Source organism: Sebastes fasciatus, chromosome 16 (assembly GCF_043250625.1).
Source record: "Sebastes fasciatus isolate fSebFas1 chromosome 16, fSebFas1.pri, whole genome shotgun sequence".
Lineage (NCBI taxonomy): Eukaryota > Metazoa > Chordata > Actinopteri > Perciformes > Sebastidae > Sebastes > Sebastes fasciatus.
In genome coordinates, this window is record NC_133810.1 from 16,320,555 (window position 1) to 16,333,416 (window position 12,862).

A 12,862-nucleotide genomic window follows, 5' to 3' on the forward strand; every position below is an offset into this window, starting at 1 on the left:
TAACACTCCAAATTGGACCCCTTTGAAAAAGGCCATTCCTTTTTCAAAGGGGTCCCTTGACCTCTGACCTCAAGATATGTGAATGAAAATTATTTCTATGGGTCTCCCCTTTACAGACATAGTAAAGTCATAGCAAGTCATAGTAAAGTCAGCACACTGACACACTGACAGCTGTTGTTGCCTGTTGGGCTTGATTTATGATGAATGTTATGATTTGAGCATATTTTCTATGCTAAATGCAGTACCTGTGAGGGTTTCTGGACAATATTTGTCATTGTTTTGTGTTGCTAATTAATTTCCAATAATAGATATATACAGTACATACATTTGCATAAAGCAAACCTATTTGCCCACTCCAATGTTGATTAGAGTATTAAATACTTGACATATCTCCCTTTAAGGTAAATTTTGAACAGATGACAGAAAATGTGTGATTAAATTGCAATTAATCACGATTAATTATGGACAATCATGTGATTAAATATTTGAATCGATTCACAGCTCTAATAAAAACATGTTGTGGATTTTGGAAATGATTATATCTATCTTTTTTTCAATAAATTTTGACTTTTGGACTTAAAAAAAAGATTCAAAGATGTTTGCATTAAAATATGATGTTAGCAGAGTACACACGGTCACATCAGCAGGGTCCGATGCTGTAATGATATTAAGGACTTTAAAGTGGCAGTAGGCAGTATATTTTTGGCATCATTGGGCAAAAATTCCATAATAACCTTTCAGCATATTGTAATTCAAGCGTTCTGAGAGATAACTAGACTTCTGAACATCATCATGGCTCTGTTTTCAGGCTGTAAAAAATCTAGGCTGTGCTCCGGGCATGTTACCAGAACTTGGCGTTCCTTCAACAGATTTTACAATGGCGGCGGCATCAGAAACTTTCTTCATTTACAGCTAAACCACTACAAGATGATTCTGAAAACATTTGAGGCAACAAATAGGCATTAATGTAACATAATATTGATTCATATTTGATCAGCGCTGCCTAGTTTGACCGTTTGGTTGTAGTTCGCGAGTGATTGATAGCCGGCTCTCATAGACGGCAGCTGGACAACAGACCTCAGATCAGCTCTTACTGCTTGTTTTTCCCCAGTCTGTGAAATCTTGCAGATGCCGTTAGGAGCACCGCAGGACACAGAGGCACATGATTTGTTTCTGATTACCTGTTTCATGTACTACTGTCACGATATAGCGACCGTTTTATAAAAATAACTTTTTTTAATCAATATTTGCTCTAATCTTGCCTACTGCAGCTTTAAATGTATAGTCTATTGAGACAAAGGGGGGCTAAATCATAAGAATCATAAGCTATTTTATTTAAACCACATCCTCCCTCCCTTCCTGCGCTGAATATCCCCAAAGACAACATTCAATTAGTTTTGTATCCCTCGGTGAAACGCGACAGTCCAGGACTTTCATGTTATGAAACTTCGACAATAGATTTATGTCAGTGTAAAGACGAAGCAGCTGTAAAGGAAAAACAGAAAGATGAGTTCTCTGTTGAACGTCTCTGAAATATGGGGCCAATCAACCGTTGTATGCATTTGTCAGCGAGGAGACGAGTTTGCACTCATTACACCGTATCTGCCGGCTTGGTTTTTATGAGACCATTAAAAACAGGGATAGTCTAGAAGGAGGGAACAGATACCAAATGAATTGAAGCTGGGAATGTGCCGGGGGTGGGAGAGAAGATGCATTGTGGGGGTTGGGTGGTAAATTATAGACCTGAATTCAATCTTTACCTGAACAGGGGTAAATAGAGAAAAGAAATACCACCACTATGATAATCTATTTAAAACAATGGTAATGTATTCTATTTCTTTATGTAATCCAACTTTACACCAAAGAATGAATGATTTATTGCACCTTATGTGAAGTTTCAATGCCTATTTAAGTGCATACTTTAACCATGTATGGGTCTACTGGGAAGAGGCTAGAGCTAGTGCTACTTATGTTTTGCACTGTAATTACACCTACTTAGGTGCAAATGGCAAATAAAACTCTTGAATCTTGAATCAAAGAGTGTGTTAATGTGGTCAAGTAAAGCATCGTATTTAACATAAATGTATCTTACAGTAAAAAGGTTATTTAAATTGACTGTTTAAATGGATCTGTTTTCCTACTTCTTTACCTTTTTCCTCCCCGCACCCCCTCTCTGTTTGCTCTGATTGCTTTGCCATGTTGTTGCGGTTCCCCTTGATTTTTTTGAAGACACACAGTGAGAGACAGGACGCTGTCTTCTTCAAACGTGTCCCCAATGTCTCTTTGATCAGATTTATTCGAGTGCAGCTGTACACATCTTTAATTTGCCTTCTGCTTGAAGCTTTGATCAGACGGAGCATCACACACACAGCAGGCAATGTGTTTGGTCATGAAGCAACACGAGGAACTAGTGATTTGACTTTAGTTTTCGTCTCTTTCAGGAATCTGTTTCAGTTATAATTAATTAAGCTTTGCTTGTACAAAAGATGCAAAAGGTAAAAGGTGCTACTTTAAAAGCCGAGATTGGGAGCATTTCTATTGCCGTCGGTCGGAACGGCGTTATCAGCTGTAACCGCCGTATGAGAGCAGTGCAGAGTGGCGGCCATGATCTAGCTAGTGGGGCACGCTCACATGCACTAACATGCACTAAAAGCACGCACAGAGAAGCTCTGATAACGACAGACACAGAGGGAGAGTGACTTCATTCTCTGCTCAGGTAGACATGACTCCTCTATCTCTAATCTTTACATAGCAAATAGTTGTTTGATGCTGTATTAATGCTCTGGATATCGTCAAGGGGGTTGCTATCTTGCTGGGTAGGGCTGTGTATTGGCAAGAATCTGGCGAAACGATACGTATCATGATACAGGGGTTACGATTCAATATATTGTGATACTGTAAGCAAGGCAATACATTGCGATTTTTTAAATCCAATTTTTTAACAGTCATAGTATAAAGAACAAACCACCATATGCATAAACTTTACTTTTTATGCAGTTAAAACAGTGGGATTTGCATCTGCATTTATAACAGTCCCTGTAACATCAACATCATAGCACTCCTTTGAGAGGGCACATACACTGAGAGGAAGCATCTCTTTGCAAAGAAATAAAGTATTGATTGAGTTAATCTTTCCATGTAAACTTTGAATTAAAAATCAATACAGTGTTTTTGAGAATTGATACAGTATCACAAAACATAATATCGCAATACTCAATATTTTTGATATTTTCTTACACCCCTATTGCTGGGATAGCTGTGTTTCCCTGCTTCAAGTCTTTGCACCAACCTAGTCTGCTGGCAGTAGCTTCATATTTATTACATAGACACAAGAGTGCTCTCATCTAACTCTTGGCAAGAAAGAGAATAAGCATGTTCCCCAAAAATGTCAAACTAATTCCTTTAAGGATTGATTTGACAAGATGAAAGGGTTACAGAGATTACAACTAAGGTAACAGTTTTCTTACTCCATCCGTTGCAGTCACGGTCAAGTCAAACTTGTCCAATCCCTCATCCCGGTCCAGAGCCGTACTGGTGCAAACCTGGCCAGTCTCCTTGTTGATGGTGAAGTGGGTCGGTGCTGCGCTTCCAGAGCCAGAACCCAGGATGTAGGATATGGCGCCAAAGGAACCACGATCCTCATCTGTGGCTGAAACCTGAGGGAAAAGAGACACGAGGTAAGACATGGACGGTCCACCGGTGCCAAACGGCCCGTGAGACATAAGGATTTCAAGAAGCATCGCACCAACACACCCAGCAGGTCTTGAAAATCTGCGTGAAAGAAAACCTCCATGTGTCATAATTATTATATACGAGCTGAGGGCCTTTCTGTTATCACAATAATGTCCCATAATGCAGCCACCTCACAAGCCCAAACATCTGCACTTGTCAAAATATCACACACCATAGCACCACTTGTTATGATTTCCAGAGTACTATAAAAACCGAGCATCTGTGAGAGCAATTCACTTTTATAGATCACAGATACACTGTTGGATAGATCTCCCCCATAGTGTGTTTGAGAAACCAGCAAAAGGACAGGTGGTGTGGTTACCATGGATACAGAGGGAGGGAACTGACAGGTAACCTTTAGTAAAAGAACAGGAGAGTTTTGACAGAGGTTGTGAGTTTGGTAAAGGGGTCGACAGAGGCACTTAAATTAATGTTGGAAGGTCAAACTGGTTTTCAACTGGCATTTAAATAAGATGCAGACTGGCTGACTGGAAGATCCGCTTAAAAACACACACCTCAGACATTAATCCTTACTCCATCTTCTCCTACAAACTGTCAACACAAAGACATGAAACAGACAGAGCTCTTGACCTAACCTTTGACTTTTTTGTCTCATCTACCTAACATCCTTCTTTCTACTGCGCACACACACAAATATACATGGTATGCTCTGACTAAATCTATTAAAACCCTCAAACATCCCATTATACAACAAAGATTCCCTTGCAAAACACAAAAGGGAAATGTCTTCTGTGCTTGAGGGTCCTCCTGTCTCTGACTGAAGTTTTACACTGGTCCATAACATTGTTTGCTGGCGTTTATGGTGCTTGTTAAAAGTAGCATTCTCCCTCAGATCTTGAAAACCTTGAAGGCGAGCCAAGATCCAGGAGGCCTGATGACATCATCCCCTCGCTGCGTTACAGCCTTTCTAATAAGGCAACAGTAAGATGTGTCTGATTTACTTGTTTTTGTGTAAATACTGATTAAAGTTTTCTAATGAATACAGGATATTCTACTGTGTCCAACTGAAATGATATACGATAAAATATTATATGTGATAACACACAATGCAATTAGAAAGATAGATGAGATATTATGAGAATAAATTTGTAAATTGTGAAGAAAAAATTGTACTATTTCAAGAAGTGATATGAGAAAAATGTTTTGGGTGAAAAAAGTCTTAAAAAGGAACATTTCAAGGGATTTATTAGCAGAAATGGAATATAATATTCATAAATATGTTTCCATTAGTGTATAATCAGCTCAATTACCTATAGGCCACCGTAGTTCTCCGACACACTTGTGAAATTGCAGTAACGTGAGCCGCAAAATGCAAAACCGTGGTAGCGTCAGCCGCCATCTGACTTCCGTTGCTCCTAAAGTAGTGTTATTATGGTACGGATGGCCTCTGAGCGAGGGGAATGGCGTTACCACAGTTTTGCACTGGGTGGCTCATGTTACTGCAGTCTTGGATAGGGAGGAATGAGCGGAGGGGTACTCAGTTGGTTGCACTCTGCAACCATACCACTAGATGCCGCCAAATCCTACACATTGTACCTTTAATATGTGGAGAATAAACTATTTTGAGAAAAAGGTGAGGTGTGAGAAATAATGACTTAATCTAAATAATCTGACTTTGTAGATATATTTGACTTTATTCTCTTAAAAGGATGACTATTGTGACTACGGCGACTATGGGATGAATATTGTTACATTATTCTCGAAACTTCATTTTCTTTTCTTTTTCAATAATATTCTACTGTAATATCCTCATACAGTTTAAAGTGCAAATAGGTCTGCTTTCTATATATCCACTGGTGTTGCAATAGTGTTTTCTACCGTAATCAACTTCTCAAAAAATTTAAAAAAGACAGGTGTAAAAGCCACATGTATTATGTCTGTGCTTGCTGTTTAATGATTTCATCATACTGAGTCCTACATGTGAACTTGCCCTGGCCCCGAACCCCACAGGACCACCGTAGCAGACATCCGGCAATGACCTTCCTTCCGTCCCACCAACACATGTCTTCACCATTACACTCACCTACTGGCTATAGAAAGACGGACAGAAACACTACCACCTTGACTCATACTGTTGCTCCTATATAGGATATTAAAAGATGGGAATATCAGAACAGCTCATTCAGGGTTTTTAGTGGTAGTGTTACTGCGGCTAGACTCTTGTGGTTTTTAAGGGGTCAGTGTTTACAGCTGGGGATTTTAGATCATAGCTGGGACTTCCTTTAGAGTAGTGTTGAGACTAACGCAATCTTTTGGGATCTATGCACATGTCTGGGTGTTCGTCATATCTCTGTGACTGTCTGTGATGGATTAGCCACCTGTGGTGACGAGAGCTGGACGAACGCGTACACGCTCACACACACAGATGATGACCCCATCCTTTTCACTTAATCTAATTAAGGAGGCTTTAACACCCGTGACCGCCCACCTGGTCATAGGGTGACTTCATCGTCACCTCTATCTTTACCCCATAAAGTATGTTGGAGGTCACAAACAAAGACGAGGGAAAGGGCGCTCATACCCTGGATAAGGCAAAAGAGATATGACTGTGTTTGTTTGCTTTATACTGTATGAATATCACCAGAGGCCCCGCGATACAATGTTATCACGATATTTAAGTCACGATACGATCTTATTGCGATTTTAAACATTGCGTGATATGCACATAGTATTTTGATAAGATATATTGTGAAATATTGCGATTTATTACCTTTTGTCAACTGCAAATGATGCAGTTTGTCAACATCTGTTTTATCTAATGAGATACAGTTTTCACTCTGTTTTCATTCACATGTGTTGAGGTCAGAGGTCAAGAGAAACCTTTGAAAATGGCCATGCCAGTTTTTCCTTGCCAAAATTTAGCATAACTTTTAAGCGTTAATTTGTTGTTCCCTCCAAGGTAACATGATATGGTTGTTACCAATCAATTCCTTAGGTTTTCTAGTTTTAAAGACTGAATAAATCAGACCGGCACATACGGGTACTTCACAAAAAGTCAAGGCTGCGCCCCCTTTGGGGGGAAAGAAAACCCAAGATCCCATAGACGTTAATGCAATTTGACGTATGTTTGGATTGTAATTTTGACAAATTTGTATGCATTTATCTCTTATTATACAAACGTTTGTTTTATACATGTCTAATAATTATTTTGCGACCTTGCCTGAACTTGAGCGTTCGCAATACCTAAATAAATTAAGGTTGGTTGCTGTCATGTCCCTTCAGTCTTTAGCCATTTACCACACTTATAGTGAATATTCACGTGTCATATGTGCTTCAAATGTTAATGGGAAAGCCTCGGTTAACCTGCTACACAATAGATTTTTTTTCATTTTCTCTCATCATGGTCATGAGAGCCTACTCTGGATGACGTATTGCTGGTCTGATATCGCGATAGGCTGTATCAATTTTTCTCTCGCCCCTAGGCACAGTATTCATAAATATGCTAGGAAGTAGTTTTTTGAACAGAGGCTTGGACTGGAAATGACTTGCATAGAGGCTGGGAACAAGAAGGATAGCAGGACATTGATTCTCCACACGCACTAAAATTTAAAAACCCGCAGCAGTATGGTATGGATTCTTCATGCTGGATAAAAAATATGCAAGACAAACACAAGAAAACGCCTATGCAAGCACACTTTCATTGAAATCTTGGGAGCTATAAAATAAAAGATGTAATGATTTGGTGTTTTTTTCTGCTCCAACATACTACGTGTGGTACAGTATAGTTTTGTGGTTACAGACAAAAATAGGACGTGGAAGAAAATTGCAGAGACGAACCTCCGAGAGTGGAAAACATGACAGTACTGTCAAAGCACAACAGTTTGAAATGTGCAGCAGCAGAAGAAAATCACATCAACCCTCCAGAAAACACAGGAGCTTGTAAGGATCAACTCTGTCATCAGTACATTTCCCTCCTGTCAATCCATCTGACAGCACAGCACCGATGTTCAGTTTACACTACGCAGGACAGACGGTTGGCTCAAGCTGACATGCCGATTCAATACCGAAAACTCCTCTTGCAATTTGTTGCAGTATCCTGCATTTACAGCACTTATCTTGAGTAGAAAAAGTAGCACATTTTTAAAAGGTAATCTAGCAAATACACGGCTGACGTATCGTCTTAAATCAAGAGATCTGGTGGGCCAGACGAGAGTGTTTGCCAGGGAGGAATTCCTCCCACGCCAGAGCCTGCTCTCTGATGCATGACCAGCCAGCCAGCCTGCCTCGGATCTGCACACCTATTCCTCATCGTACTCTCTGGAGGTTTCCCGCTGTGATAAACATACAACTACATAGCAACACACACAGACAGCAGCCTATACCTTTCAACATCTAAATCTCTCTTGCTCTTAAGTACATATGCTTGCATAGTGCTTGTCCCTGTGATATTTGTGGGATCTTCTACACTGATTTTTGGATGCGAGTGTCGATGGCAGGGTGGTCTAGTCGTCATCGCCATGTTTTTGTAAAGCTCTGGAGCATGACACCGGGACCTCTAAAAATGCGTTATTACTGACTTTAAGTTGTTTTGGATGATGCAACATTTACAAGGAAATAAAAACATTCACATCCTATGGTGATCATTATTATATTAAAGGGCCATAATGGTGGTTTTACAAGTTGACTTTCATACATTATTGGCATGAACTGAAACTCATGGCTGCTTGGAAGGTGGTGAACGCCTGGAATGTGGTGGTTCACTTTGGAAAATGGTCTGCAGTAATGTTAAGTATACACAATTTGTAGTTAATGAGCTTAAGCGTGCAAAACTTCCAGTGTGGTTCTTTTCTGTGGGAGCTTTGATATCCCACCTGATGTCACGAGATGCTGTGTATGCACTGCTGTGTAAGTGTATCATTATTATGTATTCATTTATTTTTATTCATAAATTTAAAAAAGAACTTATTATAATTCTAATTTATTTTATTAATTTATATTTTGTATTTTATGACCATGATAATTAAAAAAAAATCTAAGTTTAGGTGGTTGCAGTCTTTTTTTCTTAAGGAAATAATAATAAGCATGATTAAATGACAGGAACATGACCTACAGACAAAGCATTTCATGTTGATAATCACTTCTAATATGCATTATCTGACGTACAAGCTGTGCTTCCTTTACGACTATCAGTGGAAAAATCCTCAAAACACAAATGGACTTCCATCTGAACTTGTAATACATGAAACATAAATTCACCTATCGTGTAGTTCATTGACCGACTACTATTTATCTGTTAAAGGACACAGCCTAAGTCTCACAAAGCACACGTCAGCCTGGTAAGGACTATGTGAAAAACAGTCAGGAAGAGCGTGCCGAGTATCGAATTCAGCCAGGTCTCATGCCTGGAGCTTTTTGTCCATAGAGAGCCATTCATCCCTGGCTGGGACAGTAGGGGAGCGATCACTCACTGGAGCATTAGCAAAGAACCAGACCTCATCATTCATTTGCCTCACTCGTCTTCTCTCTTTCTGGTTCTTTGTCTTTCTACCTTTCCACTTAGCCTCTCTCTATCGTACTTTGTGCTCCCACTGTCACTCTCATTCTCCTTCTGTAGATACATGGATGGGCGCCTCTCTGAGGGTACATTCAGATGTCAGATACAGACCAGACCTTTTCCTTAACGCTCACGCACATCACCTAAAGGCAGTGACTGTCAGTGGTATTTCATGCTGCAGAGAAGGAGTGGTCTCCTGTCTGAGATGTGGTGCAGATTAACAGGTATGTCTAATGATCAACGTATCCTAATACAACAGCTCGTATGATATTTTAAGAAAAGTTATTCCTAATTTTTCGTGCGTTTTCCTACAAATGTTTAGCAACACATGACGCACGTGTCAATTTCTGGCAACAAAACTACTTAGTTAGGTTAAGGCAATAAAACTACTTAGTTAGGTTTAGGCAACAAAACTACTTAGTTAGGTTTAGGCAACAACACTACTTAGATAGGTTAAGGAAAAGATTGACTTGGTTAGGTTTATGCAACAAATCACTTAGTTAGGTTTAGGCAACAAAACTACTTAGTTAGGTTTAGGAAAAGATTGACTTGGTTAGGTTTAGGCAACAAAATCACTTAGTTAGGTTTAGGCAACAAAGCTTCTTAGTTAGGTTAAGGAAAGGATTGACTTGGTTAGGTTTGGGCAACAAAAAATCCCTCAGTTAGGTTTAGGCAACACAACTACTTAGTTAAGTTAAAAAAAAGATCAACTTGATTAGGTTAAGGAAAAGATCGACTTGGTTAAATTAAGGCAACAAAACTACTTAGTTAGGTTCAAGAAAACATTGTGGTTTAGGTTAAAACAACACCGGAAATGGCATAACTTAAACCTTAAATACAAATAAATAAACGTTGACTTCTGGTTTCACACGGGGTACGAACACTGGTTTCCTGGGCGAAAGTCTGGGATTTTTTGACACCTCCATCCACCCTGACCTCCTCCCTATGCGTCGTTTGTCGCTTTTTATACTTCCCGGTTCACAATAATGTAAATTAAATATGAAATGATTTTGTGGGATATATATGAAGTACAGTGTAGTACTTGTATGTACGGTGTATGAGAACAGCCTGCTAATGATGCCAGTAGGCCAACATCTACCCCAAAACCTTCCCTACTGTGCTGCCCACATCTCATAAAACCTCAGTGAGTGACAGGTATGGTATCAACTGACTTTTATTTGCTTTTATTTCCATTTCTATAATGGATCAAACGCAAATGTATGTCACTGACTGAGTGAGTATGTGATGAAGTTACACGATTGGTGGGCCAAGTGTTGAAGTTCCCTCATTGGCCGTTGCTGTTTTAAAATAAAAAGGCAAGGAACAGTCCGTTATGTAAACGAGCCCGTCCAGCGTGATGCGTCTGGCTCGCGTGACTTGGATCAAGCTGTCAAACTAGGCGATCTAGTTCTAAAATCAAACGATATTCAGCAGTGGCATCGCCTATTTCTCGCTTAAAATGTTATTATTAGTATATTTTGATGGATTGTTTAGATGGAATTACAGAAAAACGGGGACCAATCAGGTGCATTTCACCAAAAAGTCACCACTTGAACGGCCAGTTGAGTGGAGCTGCGTGTCCCCTAGTGTCCTCGCCGGACCTGGTGGACATGTACCGCTAGATTTAACGTTATAGACATGACCACTGACATATTCATGTAACAATTTAGCCACAAATTCACAGACTGACCAGACACGGTCCAGCCATTTACTCGGTTTTGACCGGTCTTTCCCTTTCTGTCCTTCATTATACTCATGGCTTCATCCTTTTTTGCTGTACTGCATCACATCTCTCTCCCTCCTTTCCTCTCCTCTATTCTCAGCTTCTCCAGATGTGGGCGCTGGTCCAGGTGGATCCTGCTGTTCTCTGCAGTTTGTCTCTGTAAAACATCAGTTACTGTCAGAGGGAGTCTGCGCACGGCTTCTCGGACGCAGTTGCAGCTCTGCTGCGGCTCTGGACTTTTATAGCTTCTCATGAAAGAGAGGAGGAGATTCTATAGGCTTTCAGAGTAATACCTGTAAAACACAGATAGTTGTCCCAATCTAATCTACTCTTCCACTGACTGGTGCCAGGTCTGAATGTTTAGATAGCAATCATCATCTAAGAGGTCAAATAGGCCAAAAAGAAGTTTAATATTAATGCAAATGTTTTCTCACCATGTGCAGAATTAAAGGATGATTCCAGTTTATTACAACTTCTCTTACTTTAGTAGTATTATTGGCCATCATTTCTATCAGTTATGATGAATCTGTACTCTGGCATTGATTCTTAGTCTTGTTGACTTATTCTTTGATCAGCTTTTTCCTAATTTAAATCATACTTTTGCCCATCTTAGACTATTTCTTTGCCATTTTCCTTCATTTTCTGTTTCGTGTTTGGCAAATCTGGAAGTTCCTGGTTGACTGCTCATGTTTCTTTCCCCATCTGACCTTTTTTTAGGGGTTTCACGGCATTCCCAGATCTCACTAATTAACTCGATAAGTACGATCTTATTATTACTGATATAAATAATGGCGGAAACTATGAAAATTAGACCAGAGCTGTAAAAAAAACTTGAATTACCCTTTAAAGCATGCCCATAAAAGAGCATGACAGACTTGGAGCTGGTGAACTGAATGCATCATTGTTGGATAATTGCACACAAGCTGAAGTTATTTACAACAAACTGAAATGGGAGTCTGGATTCAAAGGCAATATAACTGTGTTGGAGTGTCGGATCGAGCTAAAACATTAATTTAACTTGTGTTGCTCTTTTTCCACGGACACATTCCTTTGCTCTCCAGTGAGCTGCATTCCTCGTATTAGGCTTTCTCAAGTCTCCAAATCAATTTCTGCCTTTCTGTTGCCAATGAGTTGAGGCACTATGGGTACAATTAAGATATATGGCAGGGGAGAAGTGAAGGGAGGAGAAGGTCAGAGAGGGGGGGAAATAGTTTGGCAAAGGAACAAAAGGCAGGGCTAATGATAACATGAGACCTTGAAATGGGAACGAGGAGGCTTCATCTCGCTTCTCGTTCAATCTCCATTCCTCCCTTGACCTCCCCTTTCTCTTCCAGCATCTCCCCTCTTTTCTGTCCCCTCCCTCGCCCATTCTTTCAGCACCCTATTACGGCAAGTGCTTGTTGTCTTTCATGTGGAGTTCACGGCTGGAAATGATTAGCTACATCAAACCACTGAAGGGAAGAGAAGGGGAGGGAGGTGAAAGAGACAGAGCGAGAGAGATTGACTTCTATATTTGGGAGAAAGAATGCTAATATTATTAATGAACATAATAAGGGATGACGGCCACTAGAAAGCCTCTCGGCCTCTTTCTCTTTCCGCCTCCCACAAATGCGCTACATGTACACGCATACGCAGCAGGACGCATTTGTAGATGTCCCACACTCAAAGCTAAACAGTAAACTATACCACAGAGTTGCAGCTTTAGCCCATAACATGCAGACATGTGGTGTGTGTTAGGAAGTTTATCTTTGGGCTGCGTCTCATGTTAAAGGACACAGGAGCCGTTGTTCAGGCATATTCAAAAGTCGAGTCATCTCGCATTTATGTCTGATGTTTGGAGTTTCCCATCCCTGCATCTGGTATGTTTTTTTTTCAGAGTAAGTTTTACCCTC

The 12,862-nt window shown here is 40.1% G+C and overlaps 1 protein-coding gene across 1 annotated transcript in view; it reads right to left on the bottom strand.

The window, feature by feature from the left end:
- dchs1b (dachsous cadherin-related 1b) overlaps nucleotides 1-12,862 on the bottom strand; it is a 100,814-nt gene that overhangs the window by 22,191 nt on the left and 65,761 nt on the right. Inside the window, exon 5 of the mRNA XM_074610123.1 lies at nucleotides 3,468-3,656. Within this exon, the coding sequence (XP_074466224.1) occupies nucleotides 3,468-3,656 (189 nt within the window). The remainder of the gene's footprint in view (nucleotides 1-3,467; nucleotides 3,657-12,862) is intronic.